We start from the raw sequence: 14,941 nt of genomic DNA, 5'->3' as shown, positions 1-14,941 counted from the left end.
TACCTGCTCATTGTAAGACGTGTGTTCGACCAGGTGCACCACCCCCTGCTCCTGTGGCTTTCTCTGAGTTTGTATGCTACCTAACTTGAAAAACGAGATTCTGTCCTCCACTGGTAAAGAATAAGAGAGTCTGATTCGTAGAGATTACATTAGCATGGCCACCAATCCGTAGGAAAGTAATCTCAAGTATGCTGCCTAAGGACAAGCTACCGTAAAAACAATAGAATAGGGTGTAAGGTCGGCACTGATGAAGATGAGTGAGGAGCTCGATTCCTTGCTATCGTATTGAAACACTCGTGAATTATTTCATGTGAAGCGCTTCCCAACTCCGGTGGCTTAGAGCAGGCGGCCTCAAAATGTGCCAAAGGGGTGTTACTGCATGGAGACAGAGAGAAAGTGAGAGGGGAGGAGGAGAGAGACACCTGCAGCCCCGCTTCACCGCTGGTGAAGCTTCCCTCCCCCCTTGCAGGTGGGGGCCAGGGGCTTGAACCTAGGTCCTTGCACACTGCAATGCGTGCGCTTAACCAGCTGCACTACCACCTGGCTCCTGAAGTGGTCTAGTTATTATTCTGAATTAAAAGTTGTCTGAGAATACTCTAACCCTGTCTCCTACACTCAGGAAGTAGACCTCCCATGTGAATGGTGTCTTCCTGTACCAGGAGAGGAGAGACATACACATTTTTTTTGCAAGAAACAAGGATTTTAGGGACTAGTTCTCCTATGCAATAAGTTCACAAAATTGGCATTTAAACCTGAGGTCCTTTCGTGCTGTCAATTCTCCACAAACTTTTTTTTTTTTTTTTTAAATCTGTGTCTAAACAGTATACATGTGTGTTGCTGTGCTCACAGCACAGGCCGCCTATTCAAATGCGCATAAAATCAGTATCTCTCCTGTTCATGTTGATTATTGTGTGTGCCGTGAAAGCTTCCTTTCTCAATCAGGACCACTTTTCCATTCAGTCGGAGACACTACAGTCAGGGGCAGCCCCGGAGCCATAGCTCTTCCCTTGGGGTTTGGGACTTGAACTTGGGCCCTGCACATGGTAAGGTGAGCTGTATCTGACCCTGGCTGTATCTGTCCTCTGTTTAAAGGGTTGATTCACACATGAACTGTGAAAGGGAGAAGACAAGCTCTTCCTCCCTATACTCTGCCCTAAGCACATATTCTAATCTAAAGATACACCACGGTATTCAGTGTATCTCTAAGTTTGAAAAGTTAAGTGCACAGCAGAGGTTGGCTGTGATTCAGAGAGAGTACTAGGGGCCTGGTGGTGACACACCTGGTTAAATGCACACATTACAGTGCACATGGTCCTGGGTTCAAGATCCCGGTCCCCACCTGCAGGGGGAAAGCTTCACAAGTGGTGAAGCAGCGCTGCAGGTGTCTGTCTCTCTCCCTCTCTATGCCCCCTCCCTTCCCTCTCAGTTTCTCTGTCTCTACCCAATAATAAATAAAAAAAAATATAATAAAAAGGGGGAGGGTTAGCAATACAGCAGAAGTCAAAGAGAAGAGAGAGAGAGAGAGAGAGAGAGAGAGAGAGAGCCAAGTCCCTGCCTCCATTTTTCTATCTTGTGGAGAAGTAGCACCTTGCAGGAGGCTAGGTTAAACCCAAAGGCAAAATTTTAGTCAATACTTAATCATTAAATATTTTAATTAATTTACTAAGCAAGCAAATCAATACTCTGGATCGATCTACAGATCCACTGGGCTCAAACCCATACTATGAATTCCTGTAATGTAGTCACGCTCTTTTTATTGGCTGAAAGAGAGGACGCAGTTTAGAGAAACACCCTAGAATGCAGGATGAGTGAGGACTGGGCTAGACAATCTCTGGGGAACAGACTTCAAACTGAAGGGCAAAGACAGTTGGATTCTGGGATGTTTTCTACGGACAGAGGAGGTCATCAACTTGATGAGGTGGGTCTCCTGATCAAAACGGTATGGCAAGGTTACTCTAGCAAAGGAAGGAAGCAGGCAAAATTAGCTCAGATATTCCTACTAAGCACTGAAGTTAAGTGTCAAGAAGTGAACGAAACGGGAGCGAGGAGAAAATAGCAGGGAAGCACCGAAAAACAAGATGTATGATGACACGGCAAATAACTCTGTAAAAGACGGCCCAGGCAAACACAGTTCTTATTGGATGACAGGCTGGGTAGGAACCTTAGTAAAAGAAAAAAGAAAAAGTGAAGAACTAAAACAAGTATTTAAATTTCTTGAATGCTCCCCTAGTATTAATCCAAAGAGATAGACTTTTGTATAGCCACAAAAATCCTACACAAGGGTGTTTATAGCAGTTTTATTCATAACTGCCCAAACAAAGCTGTCTTTCAGTAGATAAATCGATAAACTAGTATATCCAATGGATTATTATTCAGTACTAAAATGAACTATCAAGGCATAAAAAGTTTCAGAGGAGCCTTAAATGTACCAGGGGACAGAAAGCTACACAAAGAACCTTCCAACTACATGGTTTCAACTATATATCATTCTGATTGTGTGTGTGAGAAAGAGAATGTCTGAGAAAGAGGGAGAGAGGGAGAGAGAGATCCCAGGGTCTTGTTCATGTGCGATTACATTGCTCCCAGGTGTTTTTCCCCTCCCATTCAGATAGAGGACAAAGAAGCAGAGACACACCCAACAGCATCTCCCACACTGTTTTGGGCGTTGAACCTACCCAGACCGTGGCAAGGTAGGTGTCCTGGCTGGTGAGCTGCCTTTCTGGCTCAATAGGCCGGGCTAGGAAAAGGCAGACTCTCCAGGCAGATTCTAGGGGCTGGGAGAAGATGGCTGAAAGAGCAGTGCACAGAGGAGGTATACAGCACGCCAAACATATTCTGTGGGAATCCATATAGTGGTGGATCTATCTCACGACACGTCTGCTCAGACCCCTAACAGGTCCACCAGAAGTGAGTCTGAAAATAATCTATGGTCTACGGCCATACCACCCTGAACACGCCCGATCTCGTCTGAAAATAATCTATGGACTTTGGGTGGTAATGACAGTCAAGGAAGGTTCACTGATGGTAACAAACATTCCAGAGGAGTGGGGAGCTCTTGCTGACAGGTTATATGGAAAAACATCTTTGTACCTTCTTCTTAATTTGCTGGCAAACTATAACTGCTCTGTAAAAATAGTCTTTTTTGAAATTTGTTTATTTTTCCTTTCCAGTTTTGCTGAATTGATCTGTTTCCTATGGCCATGGATTTCTGATCTGTATTATTACAACATGCAAATCTATCTGGAGCTAACCTCACACAACCCTTTGATGTTCCACAAGTACAGAATTAATCAGCTCAGCCACTAAGTGGGCTGAGCCACAGGGAATAGATGCATCTTGCTCCCACTGCCTGGGCTGCTAGTCTTCTCCCATGTGACTCAAGGCAAATTCTGGGGCTGCAGATGTGTCGTTAATGATATTAACAGAGTCAGAGGATGTGCACCTCTACCCATAGCAGCTGCAGTTACAATTCCTTACGTTTGGTCCTGGAGCTTTAGTAACAGTTCAGTGGTTGTTGTCTCTAGCAGTGGACAGTTAAGCTTCAAAGAACAGTGCAAATCAGCCTTTGAGCTAATATGCCTGTGTGTGTGTGTGTGTGAATGTGTATTACATACACACTGACGATTCTTGCTTTCAAGAGGTCTGGGTGAGCTATCTGTCTTCTTTTTAAACACTGAGATCAGGTTTGAGTTTGGAAGAGCCCCATTCTCTGGTTTTAGATATAAGATACATTCAAGAGAGGAACGAGAAAAGGAGATAGAACTGCAAGAAAGGAACAGAGCATTGAAGCAACAAAGCTTGGAAACTTCCAAACAAAGTTTGGAAACTCTGGTACAACAGGATTAAGAATGCTCTTCTTGCAGATCTCACAGCCACCATCACTGAAGCAATTCACGGCGTGGCAGAGAATTCGTCATCTCACACTTGGACAAGCAGACCTTTCTTTCCAGGTAATAATGAGCTTGTTTCTTAAATAAATGGCCACATGGGGTCACTATATGGAGTCTGGGAATTCAGACATTTATTAAGAGCAGACGACTATGTTCTATTCATTGCTCTTTATCCACTTGGAATGTTTGAGTATGAGATTTTCCAAGGTAAAAAATTCTGGAACTAGTGCAAATTCAGAAAATGAACAATTCGGGGGTCAGGCAGTTGTGCCCCCTGGTTAAGTGCACCTTACCATGTGCAAGGACCGAGGTTTGAGCCTCTGTTTCCTTAACTGCATGGGGGAGGGGGGAGGTGACACTTCACATGCAGTGAAGCAAGTCTGCAGGTGTCTCTCTCTCTCCTTTCCTATCTCCCCCTCACCCTCTCAATTTCTCTGTCCACTTAAAAAAAAAAAAAGGAGAAATGGCTGCCAGGAGCAGTGGAGTCATGGAGCTGGCACTGAGCCCCAGAAATAAATCTGGGTGGTGGTGGGGTGGGGGAATGGGGAGAAAGAACGAAGAGAAAAAAGATAAAACAGTGCATCTCTTAGTAGTGGGGTGAGAACTGGTGCTGGGGCTTAGGGGAGAGACACACACTCATTGTCTTGGCTTCTGTCCACCGGCTGTTGTAGTCCAGGTCCTGAGGGAAGAGAGGTGACGTGCAGGGCACTCTGCTGTGGACCCCTGAGTCTGGGTCCCAGCTGTGAACGCCACAAATCTGTGGGCACTTTCCTTAGCCCTTCTCTGCCACTGAAAGGCGCGTGAGAAGTAGAACATGGTGAGGTCATTCAAGTGTACCGTCAAACCTACATACATCATTTTTTTTTTTGTCTGTCTGTTTTGATAACTCTGACAGTCATCTTTCACCAGGGTGGAACTCCTTAGAGACTGCTTCTTCTGTAAGTCTGGGGTTAAAAAAAAAAAAAAAAAAAAGTAGACACGGCATCACTGTTCCAAGGGGAAAACGGAGTCACTTTAGCAGCCGCCCTGCTCTTTCACATCTGCATTGTCAAGGAACAGCTGAAACAAAACTGGGTAAGATAAAAAGGGCAACGAAGGAGTCTGAGGGCCAGGTGGTGGTGCAGCTGGTTAAGCACACATACTACAGAGCGCAAGGACCTGGGTTCAAGCCCTTAGTCCCCACCTGCAGGGGGAAAGCTTCATGAGTGGTGAAGCAGGGCTGCAGATGTCTCTCTGTCTCTGTCCCTCTCTATCTTCCACTTCCTCTATCAATTTCTCTGTAATCTATTCAATAATAAATAAATAATCTAAAAAAAGGAGTTTGAAAAAAAAATGAGCAAGGGCAGCGCAGACACGTGCTCAGCTCGACTGCTTTTGGAAAAGGCCTGCTAGATCAACTGCGAACTGCCACCGGAGTCAGGCTCCTGGGACAGATCGGAGCATGCATGTGGCTTTGGCTAAAAATAAAAAAGAGGGAAGGAAGGAAGGAAGGGAGGAAGGGGAGACTGCAATTTTGTGAAAATGCAAGAAAAAAATGCAGAGTTTGGCAAACTTAGACATATGTTTCCTTTTGGGAAAACTAAGCAACACAGCAAAACACACACAGCGAAACACAGCGAAACACACACAGCAAAACAGCGAAACACAGCATCACGATTTCTAAACATCTCTCTCCTTTCTTACTAGAACCCATTAGCAGGTTTCCTAGTATATGATGTAAGGATACGGCCGCCAAATGATCTCTGAATTTAGTTCAACAGCAGCAACATTTGCTCACAATGCGCTTTAGTATAATAGCCTTTCATGTCAGGTGTGACTGCGGATTTTGACTTTATGCTCTTAGTGGCAGTGTCCCGGTACACACAGGCTGATGGCAGGATCGATGCTTACAGCTGTCTGTACTGATTTTGTAATCCGCCTGAACAACAGTGGGTCCTGTTCCCAGAAGAGACTCAGAAGGTAAGACTAACGAGTGTGTGCTCATCTGAAGTGTCTGTTTTACCTGTCGTATTCCCATGAAGTCATTTCGACTGTAAGATAGCATCTGTGGTTTTCAGTGACATAGTTCTAATTCCCTCTCCCCAAAGAAGCCCAGACACTCATCTAATTGTTAAACCGAAAGGCAACAGTGGGGACCGGATGGTGGCACTCCCAGGAGAGCACACATATAAGCATGCCCCGGCACCCAGGTTCCGTTCCCTGGTCCCGGTTTGCGGGGGTAGGGGGGCAGCTTTAAGAGCAGTCAAGCTGTGCTGCAAATTAAGTGTCTCTCATTCTCACTCCCTCTTCCTTTCAACTTCTCTGCCTCTGTGAACAAAACAGAAACAACAATAACAAAAAGAAGAAAAAGAAGCGGGCACCATGAGCAGTGGCTTCACTGTGTGGGCACCAAGCCTCAGCAAAGAAAGGAGGGGGTCAGGTGGTGGCACAGCCAGCGATGTTCACGTAGTATTATGCACAAGGACTCAGGTTCAAGCCTCTGCTCCCCACCTGCAGTGGAATCGCTTCATAAGCGGTGAAGCAGGTCTGCAGGTGCCTCTCTCTCTCTCTCTCTATCTCCCCCTCATCTCTCAGTTTCTCTCAGTTCTAGCCAATAAAATGGAAAAAAAAAAATTGGCCCCCATGAGTAGTGAATTTGTAGTGCTGAGCTGAGCCCCAGAAATAACCCTGGAGGCAAACGAACGAACAAGACAATAGTGAAAAGACTCACCTGGGGACAAAAAGGAAGTAAACTGATAAAAGATCTCGGTGTCCTTCTTCTGCCCGCTGTACCCCACGATGCTGCCCACCTCTAGTGGGAAGGATTTGAGGAGCGCACCCGTGGCCAGGTCGTGCAGCTGCAGTGTGTTCTTCACGTCGTGGAGGTAGCACAGTACCAGGAAGTTAGACCTGACGCAGGCCACCCATTCTGAAGATGCGAGAAAAGACACAACTTAAGTCTCGGACACGGGTTTGTTTCCCTGTACGACAAGTTCCAGAGCTACGTGAAGTACTAGTCAGCACCGAAATTGGCGAAGTGATCTTCTCGTTAGGTTGTAAAAAAAAATCAAAAACAAAAAAAACCCCCTACTTATTGGAATAGAGACAGAGAGAAATTGAGAAAAAGAGGTCGAGAGAAAGAGAGATTATCTGTAGACCTGCTTCACTGCTTGTGACGCTTTCCCCCCATTGCAGGTGAGGATTAGGGGCTTGAACCCAGGCCCTTGCTCACTGTAACGTGTGTCACCACCTGCCCCGTTATTGATTTGTAACTATTCATCTTACCTCTAGCACATTTTATTTTGTCATCACTAGGGCTTTGCTACTCTAGTCCAATTTATTTTTCTGAGAGACAGAGACAAAAGAAAGATACCACAGTACTGAAGCCTCCTACACAGCACTGACTAGACTAGAACCCAGGCCATGTGCAGGATAAAGCAAGCCCACTATCTAAGTGAGCTATCTTGCCAGCCCTCCAGGACATCTTCTTAATAAATGACTGCCAGTGTCCTATCCAGCGAAACCATTCGCCACCTTGCAGCAGGGACTTCTGGTGGCCTAGGGGGTATATATAAGACAAATAACCCCGTCTACCTGTTTTGTGCTCACTACTGGTGCTACAAGACACTTAAGATCAACAGTAAGAACCAAATCATGATATATGTTAGAAATCGTGCAAGGTTCTTGTGAGTTGAACAGAAAGAGGATATAATTTCTCAATCATCTGCAAACGGAAGTTTTAAAATGTAAACAAAGGCTAAGTGAGAGGCTGCTGAAGGATCCAAAACAAAGAACTTTGTGGAGTTGACGGTTGTGGTTGTTTAGGACAGGAAAGCTCTCTGGGAGGGGTGTGTGTGTGAGGGGTGGTGAGCTGAGGGGAAGAGGATTCAAGTAATGAAGGTCAGGGCTACGAATGAAGGGAGAACTGGAAAATAAATGAAGGAAGAAAAGGACAGCAGAAAAGAATTGAGAAATTCACTTTTAAGAAAGAACTGTTTAGTTCAGATGTGGGCTTGATGGTGGTGGTGGTCTGGGGGAAGATTCAGTGAGTCAGGTAGAGTGGATATACCCTAACTCAGCTGTGACAGAGAAGCTGCTGATGGCAAGCTTGCGTAGAAAAATAACATAAATAAAGATGACACAGAGAAAGGATGCATGCACCTAGTCAGAAAGAATATTGTTACAGGAAGCTGGGTGGACAAGAAAGTCAATCTGGGGATAAAGTCTGCAGAGGGAGGGAAAGAAAGGAAAGCTACTTCCCAAAAAAGAATCACCAGAGATCGGTGACTGTCGGGGGCTAGGAAACATGAGACAGCCCTTTAAGCCTATCCCTCGAGGTTGCAACTATGGTCACGGCGCTGTCATGGCAGAACCGGAAGCACAGAGAACAGGAGATGGTAGGAGACGGGGAAAGGAGAAAACGGGGCAGGCACAGAACACCTTCCTGCCACCCTGGATGAGGCTAATCGCAGGTAAGGATGGACCGTCGAGAGGGAGCAATCTCTATTAAAACAGCTCAAAAGCACAGAAGAAACAAGTCTTCTCTGGGTTTCACTGGGGAGCGAGCAGGGAGATTATGGGGGAGGATCCTGCAACTGCTGACTTTCATAGTTCAAGCAACTGGCATGTTTATAAGGTTATTAATTATCAACATGAATAAGACAAGATCCACAGGGAACTCTGAGGGTCAACTCCATTTCACTGGGTTGCTTACAGTCATGATTTCCTTCTTTCTCAAGTGAGGATAGAAAGAATTCGTATCTAAAAGTCATTTGCTCATTATCCAACATAGTTGCTTGGAAGGGCCTTCGTCAAGCAAGGGACTTGGTGTGGTCTTACTAAGTAAAGAAAGTATGGGGAAAAGCTGCTGTGAATTGACTCTGTCAAAGACTAATCTGCCTGTGTGAACCATGAGTCCACCAGGATTATAAGACAGACAGAGAACACAAGAAAAAGACAAGGGGATTCGCAGACAGTCTTCAATCAACTTTGACTTAATGGCCATGTTTTACGACTCTTCTCAACAGGGTATTCTGAGTTAATGACATACAGAAAATTCATCTGATTCTCTCAGACTGAGTTCTACTGGATATTGAAGGTTTCCCCTTTCCAGTCTAAAGAACTTCCTTTTAGAAGGCAGGTTATAAAAATATCTCACTCCCTTAATTCCCTGAGCACCGATTTGCATTTCATTAAATCTACAAGTGAGAGGATGTCACCTTAAGCTAAAACCACCATGGCTTTGAAAGGCAGAGATTTTTCTTATTAATTTAATTTTTTTTTGTATGATCTTTATTTATTTATTGGATAGAGACAGCCAGAAACCGAGAGGGATGGGGGTGACAGAGAGAAGAGAGACACCTGCAGCCCCGCTTCACTACTCGCAAAGCTTTCCCCCTGTAGGTGGCAACCGGGGGCTTGAACCTGGGTCCTTGCGCACTGTAACATGTTGACCCAACCAGGTGTGCCACCAGCTGGCCCCAACTTATTTTAGTTTATTCATTATTTATTTATTTAGGGTCAGGGGCCCCTAGAAATGCATGCTTTTGCTACTTCTGGGCCAATTTTTTTCATTCAGAAGAAGGGAAGAAGGGACACTCCCAAACTTGAGCTTCTCATGACACTTGCATGTGATGTCTGGGCTTGAACCTGAATGTCTGGACAGGAAGGGACACAGCTCACCTACTCGGTGAGCTATCTATCTGGGCCTAGAAATGCTTTTAAATGACTTAGAGAACATTTACTCCCCAATACTCAGGGCATCTGGCATGCAACATTTCATCTCAAGTGGACCCACAAATATATGAGGTCAATTCATGGGGTGTGTAGGAAGGACTCAGTATAAGATAGTTATCACCACCCAGAGGGGGGCATTCCTGTCTCGCTTTGAACAGAAACCATCAGAGTACCAAGATCACTGAGAAACACACTTCTCCCATAAAGTTGTTAAAGAAATGGACCAAAACCCTGCCCCATGGCACGTGAATACATATCCTAATGTAAACAAGGATCCAAGAGTAGATGGAAGATTTTGAGGAAGCCAGTGAAGACACAGCCTTGCAAATAGCCTTTGTCATACTACATGACACCCGAAAACCTCACCCGAAACCCCAGTAGAAGAGAGGGAGGGGGAGAGAGAGAGAGAGCACACGAGCACATTAATGCTGTCTAGTCCAAGCCCCAAAGCTGAATAGACAAGAATATTTACAAGGCAGGAGAAAGACTGAGTACTTGGAAGAGCCTGGGGGGGGGGGGTGGTTTGGAAGGGTCTGTCTTGGGGTTACAGATGTGGATTTTACAGGGGAAAAAAAAAATCAAGTCTACACTTTTCTTCGGTTCTATTCAAAAGATTGAATGGATGTGGAGACCTCAGAGTACAGAAGTGTAGGGGCTGAAGAGAATCTCAAGCAAATCCCCAGAACAGCACTTTCTTCAGGACCAAGGACCTACGGAAACAAGGACCAGTAAGAAGCAGCAGAGTCATCTCACCCTCATTCTCTTTAACAGGATTAGATTAAACATGAGAAGCAGTTACAGTAGTCAGAACTCCCAAAGAATCTTGGACCAGACTCCCAGAGGGATTAAAGAATAGGGCGCCGGTCCTTGTTCGAGCACCAGTTGCCGGGCTGGCTTCGTGGCGGGGAGAGAGACGACCAGGGACTCATGGCTGAGCTGCGAATGCAGTTCAGTTTTTATTGACGAGTGGGGATGCAGTTCAACAATCTAATTTCTTTTTTTTTTTTTTTTAATTTTTTTCAAATATTTATTTTATTTATTTATTCCCTTTTGTTGCCCTTGTTGTTTTATTGTTGTAGTTATTATTGTTGTTGTCGTTGTTGGATAGGACAGAGAGAAATGGAGAGAGGGAGGGGAAGACAGAGAGGGGGAGAGAAAGACAGACACCTGCAGACCTGCTTCACCGCCTGTGAAGCGACTCCTCTGCAGGTGGGGAGCCGGGTTCGAACCGGGATCCTTATGCCGGTCCTTGTGCTTTGCGCCACCTGCGCTTAACCCGCTGCGCTACAGCCCGACTCCCAACAATCTAATTTCTATTCATTAGAAAATACTGTCTTTAATATCTCCTGAGGCGGAAGTGTCAGGAAGAGGAAGTAGGTAGGATAGAGGATGGGGAGAAGGAAAAAGCGTGTGAACTAGTGGGGATTAAACCAATGGGAGGAAAACAGTGATTATGTAAACAGACCACAGCGTTAAGCAATACAAGCGAACCTAACGTGATGATCCAAACAGAAGGTCTTAGAAGCAGAATTTAGAAGCAGACCAACAATAGGGAAGTTTCCAATGGAGGGGATGAGACACGGAACTCTGGTGGTGGGAACTGTGTGGAATTGTATCCCCGAGATCTTACAATCTTGTGAATCACTATTAAATCACTAATAAAGCATAAAAGTAAATAAATAAGGATGGTATTATATCCTTTAGGACAGAACAGATGGGAACTGGAAGTGATTACGTGTGAAGCAAGTGACTGCAGTGAAATCAGAGGTGAAAATGACGACTATGGTCTTGCTCATATGTGTTAGATAAAAGACCAGGAGCTTGCAAAAAAAAAAAAAAAAAAAGATAAGATCAGATTTTCTCTTAGAGGTTAAGAGAGAAAAGGTGTCTACCGAACTTTGGTGCTGTTGATCACTATTAAAATCATTAATTAAAAAAAAAAAAAAAAGTAAGGCCTGCTGTGTCTGAGTCAGAGCTACTTCTCAGCTCTCCAAAGGATTATTTTGCTGATTATATAGTCTCCACCTTCACGTCTGGGGACGGTCAGAGCTTCCACCCCCAATCAACCCACCCAGCCGCAGTGAAGTCTTTATTTGTGGAGGGAACGGGTGTCACTGGGGTTTCACTGCTCTGGGCTGACTTTTCTAGATGTAGAGAGAGACAGAGAGAGGGAGAGAAGAAAAGATAGCACAGCACCCAAGCCTCCTCCAGTGCAAGGCCGCACTTGAACCCGGGTCAAGTGCGTGGCAAAGCAAGCCCACCATTTGCCAGCCTGATAGTGAAATGTCTTTTCCTATAAAAATTATTAATATTAGTGACTCTTTCTAATTAAATCCAGCTATCAGGCAATAAGTAATTCATAAAGCAGAATGTCACTTTTGGAAAATCACAGGTACAATGGATAAGAGGGAACAACACAGCCCTCTGAAGTGTAACTGAGAGGGAGGGGAGAGAGGTTTTCAAGCGGTTAATGTAGTTCCACGCACACAGAGGCAATTACAATGGATTCCAATTACATCTGACGACAGTCTGTTCTAATAAGGGCTGTAAAACCCCACTCTAAGATCATTATTGCTATAATACAAACAACCAAAGGTCATTCAAAAAGTAAAAAGCTAGGGATTCTACATCTAAATGGTTTAAGACACTAAATGCTAATACTTGTTACTAGACAAAGGCAGGTGATTTAAAAAAAAAAAAAGCAGTACTTTTGAAAGCCTGGATTCATACCCCTATAAGTTTTACACGGATTCTGACGGCATGCAAAACCACAATGACCAAAATCACACGGCAAATGCTTAACTGCCTTGGTCACCTCTTTCCCATTGATTAGAGGTGGTGAACTTTCACCAAAAAGTAAGAGATGTTCCAACATCTTGTTGGCTTTCTCACCAAAGGAAAACAAATGTTTCTGGCAGTGTGTAATCTTACCTAAGACATCTTTCTCATGCTCTGGAACAAGCACTTTCCACCTGGCCTCATCAGGGTCTGTGAAGTCAATGTTGATCAGGCGGTAGTTGGGGGAATGGCGGTTGGTCTTGAATGTGAACACTGTCCCCTCATTGGTCACATAGTCGTACTCGCCTTCAAAGTTGTCAATCAGCTTCACCCACTTCAGTATTCCTGGAAAGAGACCCAGTACGCCTGTCACATCTGCACTATTTACAATGGTGTGGTCCCTGTGTGTGGGCGTGGGAGCCTGCCACTTCTGCCTTAGCGTGCGCGCGCACACACACACACACACACGCGTGCACACACACACACACACACACACACACAGAAAAGGTCAACCATAAGTGCAAATGAATTTTCAGGTTGTTATTATTATTACCACCATTTTAAAGCAAAGGAACCCCTCCCCCCAACTCTGGCAATAAAAAGGGGGTGAGCAGTAGCTCCGTTTGTTTGAGGACAGTGTTAGTATGTCTGAGGACTCCAGGGTTCCAACAGGTTCAGTCCCCAGCACCACAGTAAGCCAAAGTGGAGCGGGACTCCGGTTGGTCTCACTCCGCCTTCACTCGTGCTCCTTTGTACTCTTCCTCTCTGTCTCCCTCCAGCCCTCTCTCTGTGCAAGCCTCTTTCATTAAAAATAAATCTTTAAAAAAAAAAAAAGTGAGGCATCTTTCTCCTTAGTCTCCTACCCCTTACTATCTAGTAAGGCCTTCCCTACTAAGCACGCCTCAAATCTCAGCACTTTATCTCCACTGCCATTATGCTGCGCCAACTCTTCCTCAGTTCTCGCAGGGTTATGAAAATGAGAATGCCTACAATACCCCATCAACAGAGAATAATTTCACGCCCACTCCCAACTCCCCTCTCTCCCTTCAAGAGAATATTTTAAAGGAGGTACATTTCCTAGTCTTTTAATTCTATGAACTGACCTGACATGACCACCATCCACTCAGAATTCTTCTAAGGCATTCACTATCAGCACCATATACATGGCTCACTAAATGTAACAGTTTTTTTCTAAATGTCTTGTTAAAAAACATTTTTATTAATTTTATTACTGGACCGAGGCAAAGAGAAATTAAGAAGGGAGGGAGGAATAGAGAGGGGAAGAGACAGAGAGACACCTGCAGCCCTGCTTCACCACTTGTGAAGCTTTCCTCTTGCAGGTGGGGACCGGGGGGCTTGAACCTGGGTCCTTATGCACCGTAGTGTGCGCTTAACCATGTGCACCACCGCCTGGCCCCTTAAATGTAACTTCTAAGGAAAAAAACCACCAGGGAAATGTATGCTTCACAAAATATCAGAGGAAATCTCCAAACAGTATAAAAAATTCTAGATTTTAAAAAATTATTCACAAAATAAAAAATAACAACAAGACCATAGGATAAGAGGGGCGCAATTCCTCACAATTCCCACTGCCAGAGTTCCTCTCCCCATCGCCTCCCTTGAAAGCTTCCCTTGTCTTTATCCCTCTGGAAGCATGTCAATTATAGACTTCTAAACCACTAGGAAGCAATGGCAAGGCTAGTTTCTCTCTAATGATACCCTACATTCAATCTCACAGTGAAATTGATACCTTAATTCGCACAGTTCATCTACAGTCCTTCAACCTTTTGAGGCGACCTTACATTCATTATCTCATTCATCTCCGTAGCATACAGAATTTGTTACTGAGCGATGACATATCTTGCTGTTGAACTGAATTTGTCAGGGAAAATACAGACCCACGGTACCAGGGGAGTTTTCCACCCAATGTGAGTGGACTCCAAGCCCAACCCCATCACTTGATTCCTGTGACCTGGACCATTTGCAAATCTCATTTTCTCGATAGTGAGGCAGGAATAAACAAATGCAAAAATTGTCTTCAAGTGACCAGTGCACGGACGGCAACAACTCTCTAAGTATTGTTTTAAAACAGAACGTTTAGAAGTAAAACTAATAAAATAAGCAGTTACAATCTGTAGCTTTTCTACATGTCTAGTGGTGGCCAGTTAGAAAATAAGGCAGAGAGGCCATTGGGGGTGCACCTGGTTGAGCGCACATGTTACAAGGCGCATGGCCCTGGGTTTGAGTCCCCACTCCCCACCTGCAGGGGGAAAGCTTTGCAAGTGGTGAAGCAGGGCTGCAGGTGTCGCTGTCTCTTTCCCTATCGCCCCCTTCCCTTTCAATTGCTGGCTGTCTCTACCCAATAAATAAAGATAAAAAAAAAATAATAATAAAATAAAACATAGGAGACCCTATTTAAACTAGAAGCAAAATGTACAATAAAATACATAGGAAGTATGGAATCAAAATTTAAAACCTCAAAAATTTTTTTTCTAAGGAATCGAAAACCACCATCACAAACACTTGTATAACCAGAGACAGAAACCACCCTGGAGAGA

The 14,941-nt window shown here is 44.6% G+C and overlaps 1 protein-coding gene across 2 annotated transcripts in view; it reads right to left on the bottom strand.

The window, feature by feature from the left end:
- Positions 1-14,941, bottom strand: part of PREP (prolyl endopeptidase) — a 105,204-nt gene that overhangs the window by 40,063 nt on the left and 50,200 nt on the right. For both annotated transcript variants that reach the window (XM_060190699.1, XM_060190700.1), the window contains 2 exons: positions 12,537-12,728; positions 6,601-6,798 (listed from right to left, as the gene is read on the bottom strand). In XM_060190699.1, coding sequence (XP_060046682.1) covers positions 6,601-6,798; positions 12,537-12,728 — 390 coding nt within the window. The remainder of the gene's footprint in view (positions 1-6,600; positions 6,799-12,536; positions 12,729-14,941) is intronic.

This window comes from Erinaceus europaeus, chromosome 4 (genome assembly GCF_950295315.1).
Source record: "Erinaceus europaeus chromosome 4, mEriEur2.1, whole genome shotgun sequence".
NCBI classification, from domain to species: domain Eukaryota; kingdom Metazoa; phylum Chordata; class Mammalia; order Eulipotyphla; family Erinaceidae; genus Erinaceus; species Erinaceus europaeus.
The sequence above is the reverse complement of the archived record's forward strand: the minus strand, read 5'-3'. Positions and strand labels throughout refer to the sequence as shown.